This window comes from Oncorhynchus tshawytscha, linkage group LG19 (assembly GCF_018296145.1).
Source record: "Oncorhynchus tshawytscha isolate Ot180627B linkage group LG19, Otsh_v2.0, whole genome shotgun sequence".
NCBI classification, from domain to species: Eukaryota; Metazoa; Chordata; class Actinopteri; order Salmoniformes; family Salmonidae; genus Oncorhynchus; species Oncorhynchus tshawytscha.
Genome location: NC_056447.1, coordinates 27,889,381 through 27,898,028, shown reverse-complemented (window position 1 = coordinate 27,898,028; position 8,648 = coordinate 27,889,381). Strand labels below are relative to the sequence as shown.

The 8,648-nt window shown below is 41.9% G+C and overlaps 1 protein-coding gene across 1 annotated transcript; it reads right to left on the bottom strand.

Annotated features, from left to right (window-relative positions):
- Positions 1-1,009: 1,009 nt before the first annotated feature.
- On the bottom strand, positions 1,010-5,436 carry LOC112219114 (gonadotropin-releasing hormone II receptor-like). Its single transcript, XM_024380326.2, has 3 exons — positions 4,903-5,436; positions 1,927-2,131; positions 1,010-1,747 (listed from the first exon to the last, which is right to left on the bottom strand). Exons 1-3 carry the CDS (start codon positions 5,434-5,436, stop codon positions 1,227-1,229), a joined length of 1,260 nt encoding a protein of 419 aa, XP_024236094.1. The 3' UTR covers positions 1,010-1,226.
- Between the last annotated feature and the right edge of the window lie 3,212 nt (positions 5,437-8,648).

Below are 8,648 nucleotides of genomic sequence, written 5' to 3'. Positions count from 1 at the left end.
TTCATCAAGGATCTCTCTGTACTATAATCCTTTCATCTTTCCCTCAATCCTGACTAGTCTCCCAGTCCCTGAAAAACATCCCCACAGCATGATGCTTCCACCCCCATGCTTTACCGTAGGGATGGTGTCAGGTTTCCTCCAGACGTGACACTTGGCATTCAGGCCAAAGTGTTCAATCTTGGTTTCATCAGACCAGATGAATCTTGTTTCTCATGGACTGAGAGTCTTTAGGTGCCTTTTGGTCAATTCCAAGCGGGCTGTCATGTCCGTCTGGCCACGCTACCATAAAGGCATGATTGGTGGAGTGCTGCAGAGATTCCTGTCCATCTGGAAGGTTCTCCCATCGCAACAGAGGAACTCTGGAGCTCTGTCAGAGTGACCATTGGGATCTTGGTCACCTCCCTGTCCAAGGCCCTTCTCCCCCGATTGCTCAGTTTGGCCAGGCGGCCAGTTCTAGAAAGAGTCTTGGTGGATTCAAACTTCCATTTAAGAATGATGGAGGCCAATGTGTTCTTGGGGACTTTCAATGCTGCAGAAATTTTCCGGCACCCTTCCCCAGAACTGGGCCTCAACAAAATCCTGTCTCGGAGCTCTACCGACAATTCCTTCGACCTTATGGCTTGGTTTCTGCTCTGACATGCACTGTCAACTGTGGAACTTTATATAAACAGGTGTGTGCCTTTCTAAATCATGTCCAATCAATTCAATTTACCACAGGTGGTCTCCAATCAAGTTGTAGAGACATCTCAAGGATGATCAATGGAAACAGGATGCACCTGAGCTCAATTTCGAGTCTCATAGCAAAAGGTTTGAATACCTATGTAAATAAAGTATTTCTGTTTTATACTTTTAAATAAATTTGCAAAAAATGTCTAACCTGTTTTCGCTTTGTTATTATGGGGTATTGTGTGTAGATTGATGAGGAAAAATTTTTATTTAATCAATTTTAGAATACGGCCGTAGCGTAACATAATGTGGAAACAGTCAAGTGGTCTGAATACTTTGTAATTGCACGGTGTATATATCAACTGCCAGCCAAATACGCACACCTATTGGGGAAACCATGATTTACACTGTAAGCCCCATCTGGCTGAATGTGAAAATTAATCCAATCTGATTTCATGCAGCACAACAATGAGTTTTTCAAAGTATTAATTGTGAGCCAGCAGATGAAGGTATGAAGATTAAGGTAAGCAATGTTCTTTAGTAGGACACATTCTAATCCCTCATATAGTGCTTTCAGGACTGGCCGGACTTGGGTCACCTTCTCCACTGCTGTGAACTGTGAGGTAGTTGCTATAGTGGCAGGTTTTCTTGACCTGTTCCTCCTCTGCCATCTGGCCAGTGATGGACGTCTGGCCTTGCTGGGTAAGCCGTGTCAGGCGGAAGGGGGAGCGCCTGAAAGAGCCGGTCAGGGTAGTGTTGTTCTCTGACTCACGGCTGAACGTGGCTGTGCTCCGACAGTAGCGCTTCAGGCCATGGCGGAAATGGATGGTGAACAGGCCGTAAGTTATTGGGTCCAAACAGGCATTGAAGAGGCCAAAAATAAAGAGCATATGAGTCAAAGAATGAGAGACTGTCTCATCCATATCGTCAGGGAAGAACCAGTACCACAGTCCCAACAGGTAGTAAGGAGTCCAGCAGACGATGAAGGAAGTCACGATAACAATGCTCATCTTCAAAGTCCTCATCCGTGCTTTTGGAATGTTGTTGTGAGAGCGTCGGAGATGTATCTCCTTAGAAGACACTGAAACAAGGCAATAAACACTTGCTCATAATCTTAGCATCTAACACCTAATTTGACAATAAGTCTCAATTACCTTTATCTTCAAAAACACAGTGCTCTTTGTAACCCCCTCATGAACAACTGTATACAATGCCACTAGTGGTACTACAATTGATGGTAAAATATGTAATTTGACCTACTGTTTCCGTGGGTCATGCGACTGGATATCTCTACCAGGATACGAGTGTAACAGAAGATCATGATGATCAGCGGCAGCAGGAAAAGACAAGCAAAGGTGAACATGTTGTACAGGGTTTCCTGCCAGTGTTGGACAAAGCTCCCACGAGTAGTGCACTGGGTAAACTTCTCTGGAACCGTGATGGTCACACTGTGGAATATCAGCATCTGCATGACAACACAAAGGAAGACTTTAACCATAACAACATGTCTTTAACACTAATTATATGGCCTGGCTTCAGTGTTGTACTACATAAAATAGTAGTGTTTCATGCAGCAGAAGCTCAATCCTGCCTAGTCTGCAGTCAATGTGAGTAATACACTGCAGATGTCATTCAATTTGCAATGAAATTAGGTGAAAAGAGCCAATTGTTGAATGCTTGAAATGAATTATGAAAAAGTAATAATTGCAAGGCAAGGTCTTCTTTTAGTGCTACAATTTTTTGGAAAACTATCTAGTTGGATGGATTTTATTCGCAGCAATGTATAATTGCTGTCATAATCATGAGTCAGTCAATTATGTAGGGCAGGCCCTCCTCACCAGTTATCAATCACATTTAAAAAGGTTACTCTTAAACCATGGACAATAGTGACTGCAATGCCTGTACTGTAATTCCCTTCAGAAAAGTGTTTCTGAGGTTTGTTCTAAATTATTGCTACAATAATTAGGTTTGTAATTGCTGTAAAAATCAAGTCGTTCATGTCCATTTGCTATACATTTATTTTAATAAGTTCAATACAGGATCCTCTTCAAATTGCCCATGTTCACCTACAAAGCACTCAATAGACTGGTGCCCACATTCTGTACCTTACTGACCTACTGTATCCCTACACTCCCACCTGTTCACTGCGCTCCTCACCATTCTTCTCACCAGGCTCCGCTCTATCGGAAACCAGGCTTTGAGCAGTGCAGCTCCCCAACTCTGGAACTCAATCCCTCTCCATGTCAGAACCTCACAATCCATACACATATTCTAGTCCACACTAAAGACACACCTCTTCACACAGGCTTAGCTTTTATCCATTGTCTAGTTCACTTCCCTGGTTAGTGTGTCATCATGTCTAGGTGTTCTCCACAGTTAGTCTGTCATCATGTTTAGTGTTCTCCACAGTTAGTCTGTCGTCATGTTTAGTGTTTTCCACGGTTAGACTATCATCATGTTTAGTGTTCTCAATGGTTAGTCTGTCGTCATGTTTAGTGTTCTCCACGGTTAGTCTGTCATCATGTTTAGTGTTCTCCATGGTTAGTCTGTCGTCATGTTTAGTGTTTTCCATGGTTATTCTGTCATGTTTGGTGTACTTTATATTAAGTGCATTAGACCCCTAGACTTCATCCACATTTTGCTACGTTACAGCCTTGTTCTAAAATGGATTAAATTAATTATGTTCCTCATCAATCTACACACAATACCCCATAATGACAATGTGGAAATAGTTTTTTTAGAAATGTTTGCCAATTTAAAATTAAAATAAAAACTTGATTGGGGTCCACCTGTGGTAAATTCAATTGATTGAACATGATTTGGAAAGGCACACACATCTGTCTATATAAAGGTCCCACAGTTGACAGTGCATGTCAGAGCAAAAACCAAGCCATGAGGTTGAAGGAATTGTCAGTAGAGCTCTGAGAAAGGATTGTGTCGAGGCACAGATTTGGAGAAGGGTAGCAAAACATGTCTGCAGCATTGAAGTTCCCCAAGAACATAGTGGCCTCCATCATTCTTAAATGGAAGAAGTTTGGAACCAAAGACTCTTCATGGAGCTGGCCGTCTGGCCAAACTGAGCAATCGGGGGAGAAGGGCCTTGGTCGGGCAGGTGACCAAGAACCCGATGGTCACTCTGACAGAGCTCCAGAGTTCCTCTGTGGAGATGAGAGAACCTTACAGAAGGACAACCATCTCTGCAGCCTCCACCGATCAGGCCTTTATGGTAGAGTGGCCAGACGGAAGCCACTCCTTGGTAAAAGGCACATGACAGCCCACTTGGAGTTTGCCAAAAGGCACCTACAGACTCTCAGACCATGAGAAACAAGATTAGCTGGTCTGATGAAACCAAGATTGAACGCTTTTGCCTGAATGCCAAGTGTCACGTCAGGAAGAAACTTGCCACCATCCCTACAGTGAAGCATGGTGATGGCAGCATCATGCTGTGGGGATGTTTTTCAGCGGCAGGGACTGGGAGACTAGTCAGGATCAAGGGAAAGATGAACGGAGCAAAGTACAGAGAGATCCTTGATGAAAACCTGCTCCAGAGCGCTCAAGACCTCAGACTGGGGCGAAGTTTCACCTTCCAACAGGACAATGACCCTACGTACACAGGTCTCAATGTCCTTGAGTGGCCCAGCCAGAGCCCAGACATGAACCTGGTCGAATATCTCTGAAGAGACCTGAAAATAGCTGTGCAGTGACGCTCCCCATCCAACCTGACAGAGCTTGAGAGGATCTGCAGAGAAGAATGGCAGAAACTCCCCAAATACAGGTGTGTCAAGCTTGTAGCGTCAAACCCAAGAAGACTAAAGGCTGTACTCGCTGCCAAAAGTTGCTTCAACAAAGTACTGAGTAAATGGTCTGAATCCTTATGTAAGTTAGATTTCAAATGATATTTTTTTGCAAACATTTCTAAAAACCTGTTTATGATTTTATGATCCATTTCAGAATAAGGCTGTCACGTAACAAAATGTGTAAAAAGTCAAGGGGTATGAATACTTTCCAAATGCACTGTACTTACTATTTTACTGGGATTTTATTCCTTTTTATCCAGCTGATTTTCTTGTATATAAAATGTGTCATTAAAACAGATTAAAATAAAATGTATTATTATTATAATAAAGCTGTTACAGGGTTGTTATGTCCTCTGATGTATATTTAGATAATTGTTGTGGTGTCCTGAGTCCAGGTTGAGGAGAGAAAACATGAAACCTCTCTTAACCAGAGCCTCACCTGGGGAACAGACAGAATCACACTCATCACCCACGCCACAGACAACATGATCTTGCTTCTCTTCTTGGCCTCATTGATGGCCAGTGGGTTGAGGATAGCAGACTGGCGGTCCAAGCTAATGACCACTGTGACAAAAGCACAGGAGTACATGGCAACAAGTTTCATGAACATCAGCAGCCTACAGGCGACGTCTCCTGCCTGCCACTGAACTGTGATATTCCAGACAGCATCAACAGGCATGACGATGAAAGTCACCAGCAGGTCTGCCACAGTCAAGTTAATTATTAATATCCTAACGTGGGACTTGCGCTTTCCGTTGGTATTGGCGGCCCACAGCACAGCGAGGTTACAGACAGCTGACATGGCACACAGAGTGAAAGTAATGATTACTCTGACTTTGGCTGCTGTGGAGAAGGTGGGCAGCTGTAGTGAGTCTCCATTTGCACTCGTATTGCAGATGGGGGTGGGTGCTTCACAGCTGGTGTTCTGGGCTTGTTCCATCATTTGGTAAAACATCATGATCTCATGTGACATTCTCAAGCTGTCATTCATATCCCACAGGAACACCAGAGACAATATCTTCTCTGGTTCTCCAGCAATGTGTTCATATGTACAGGTCACCCTATAAGAATAAATGGTTGGAAATTAGGGATGTTTAGTATTCAGTTTCTGCACTTGTTGTTACATGCTGATTATACATAGTCAGCTTACTAGCAATTATGCTCTGCACAGACACAATAATACCCTACAGTTATGGTGGATTACTATATGAAAAAGCAGTACATACTCTACAGTGAATTGCATTCAAATAAAACATTTAAAACGTGTGGTTAGTGATCTAACACTAATCATCTATGCAGAACACAATGATAATAATTAATACACACACACTATATACACTTCCCATCAGAACAGCCTCATTTCATCGAAAGCATTCCACAGGGATGCTGGCCCATGTTGACTCCAATGTTTCTCACAGTTGTGTCAAGTTGGCTGGATGTCTTTTGGGTGGTGGACCATTCCAGGGTGTATCACAACTAGCAGTGATTGGGAGCCCCATAGAGCGTTGTACAATTGGCCCAGGATCGTCTGGGTTTGGCCGGTGTAAGCCATCATTGTAAATAAGAATTTGTTCTTAACTGACTTGCCTAGTTAAATAAAATGTAAATAAAAAAATAAAAAAACATTTTGATACACAAGGGAAACTGTTGAGTTAAAAAAAAAACAGCAGCATTGCAGTTCTTGACACAATCCAGTGTGCCTGGCACCTACTACCATACCCCTTTCAAATGCACTTAAATATTTTTGTCTAGCCCATTCACCCTCTCAATGGCACACATACACAATCCAATTGTCTCAAGGCATAAAAACCCTTCTTTAACCTGACTTCTCTCCTTCATCTACACTGATTGAAGTGGGTTTAACAAGTGACATCAATAAGGGATCATAGCTTTAACCGGGATAGTCCAAGTCATGGAAAGAGCAGGTGTTGTTTTACAGGGTCAGACATAGTATTACGGCTCACGGGGAGCAAATTTGGTTTAAGTGCCTTGCTCAAGAACTCATCGACAGATTGTATTCGAAACAGCGACCTTCCGGTTACTGGCCCAATGCGCTAACCGCTAGGCTACCTGCCGCCCACTGTGTGTGTGTGTGTGCGTGTGTGTGTGTGTGTGTGTGTGTGTGTGTGTGTGTGTGTGTGTGTGTGTGTGTGTGTGTGTGTGTGTGTGTGTGTGTGTGTGTGTGTGTGTGTGTGTGTGTTGTGTGTGGGTGTGGGTGTGTGTGTGTTGTGTGTAACATTCTTATGATGTAGAATCAATGACATTCTATAAAACTGAATAGGTTATGTATGTCAGCATCCACAGGGTTATCTTACGTTCATTAACTGCAATAAGCATTACTTTCGCCTGAGCAGAAAGCATAGCTATCTTACCTGGTGAGCAGAAATATACATTTCGAACCAATCCGCCATAGAACAAACTGTTAGCCTATGGGATATTCCGATTTACCTTGAAGTATATACAATGAGCTCTTGGAATCACAGAGGAGTTAGTTGATTGTGTTCTATTTTTCACCCATTTGAAGACTCCCATAATACCAACTTGACTGAAAGAAACTACTAACCTGTTAAAGTGGCGGCAAATTCCCCATCAAAAGCACCTGTTCGTTCCTCGTGAATCGCGCTGCTGCAATATTTTGTTTTGCCTTATCCCAGTGAAAGGAAAAAAAACTTTGTGACAAGATTACGCTTTCAGTTCTTTCCCCCCTGAAGTTGTTGCAGATGGTATAAAAGCGTTTCTTAATTGTTTTCTATAATGCTTTCATAATAGGAGATAATGGTATAGCTGTCGAACGCCCGCTTAATATAGTATTGGAGATAACTATTGCGATTATCAGACTTCAAGTACAATACTGCAATTTTGAGGTTTGTTCTCGGCACCCTTCCTCAGCATCTTTATCGTTGCATATTGACCTGTGTGAAGCTAGCCACAATAAGGATTAGCCACAATAGTGGAATCAAAATAAAAGTCCCCGGTCGAAAGTGATTCAAACGGATACAAAAAGTGGAATCATGCCATATTTGGAATAGATAATGCAAAACAATGTCGGAATGTTTTTATATGAATTCAACAAAATAATAATGACCTAATTTGACTATTGTGCATATTGAGTGTGAATCCGTCATAAACACATAAAACCTACTGGTCAAACACAGAGATGGTTCCAATAGCTTTTCACCATTCATTTGATCCATGGTGGATTTTAGAAACACTTCAAATAAGGTCTGTGTTTCGTGCAGGCTTACCCTGGCGTGACGTTTTGATAACCAGGTAAATCTCTGTCGGACAAGGTGACTTTTATCTATTTACTCTCAGATTTGAAAATGCTATTCATACAAGACTCCAAATTCCTGCAAGCTCCTGCAGGTCATCTCTAGCTGACACCTTTGCTGTCAGCTAGCTAGCTACCTTGATCTGAAACAAAAGATAAATTGAAAATTGTAATTTACTGTTGCATATTTTATTTAACTAATATTTGTCTTATTTGGTCTTGTATCTTGTACAGAATACTATGCTAGTAGCAGTCAGATATTTATAATGTGCCATGAATAATAGGCTAGCTTTGTTTTGCAAAGAAGTTATATAGCTAGCTATCTACCTACCTAGATGATTTTACCAGATCCTCTTCTCCTTCAGCCAGTGGGGGTCTTTATTTAATTCCCTATAATTTATGAACAAGTTGAAATATGTACTGAACAAAAATCTAAACTCAACAAGGTCAAAGATTTTGCTGAGTTACAAATCCGTCATTTGAAATAAATTCATTAGGCCCTAATCTATGGATTTCACATGACTGGGCAGGGGCACAGCCCACCAATCAGAATGAGTTTTTCTCCACAAAAGGGCTTTATTACAGACAGAAATAGTCCTCAGCAAAAATATAAACGCAACAGTAAAGTGTTGGTCCCATGTTTCATGAGCTGAAATACAATTTTCCATTTCTCTGATTTTGTGCACACATTTGTTTTTATCTCTGTTTACTGAGCATTTCTCATTTGCCAAGATAATCCATCCACTTGACAGGTGTGGCATATCAAGAAGCTGATTAAACAGCATGATCATAACATAGGTGCACCTTGTGCTGGGGACAATAAAAGGCCACTCTAAAATGTGCAGTTGTGTCACACATCACAATGCTACAGATGTCTCTAGTTTTGAGGGAGCGTGCAATTGGTATGCTGACTG

Excerpts from the sequence above, each read along its gene's own strand:
- LOC112219114 (XM_024380326.2), bottom strand. The coding sequence starts at position 5,436 with ATGTCACATGAGATCATGATGTTTTACCAAATGATGGAACAAGCCCAG. Across the intron at positions 2,132-4,902 it reads TGATTCTGTCTGTTCCCCAG|ATGCTGATATTCCACAGTGT; the intron begins GTGAGGCTCTGG and ends GTTGTCATGCAG. Across the intron at positions 1,748-1,926 it reads TCGCATGACCCACGGAAACA|TGTCTTCTAAGGAGATACAT; the intron begins GTAGGTCAAATT and ends GCCTTGTTTCAG.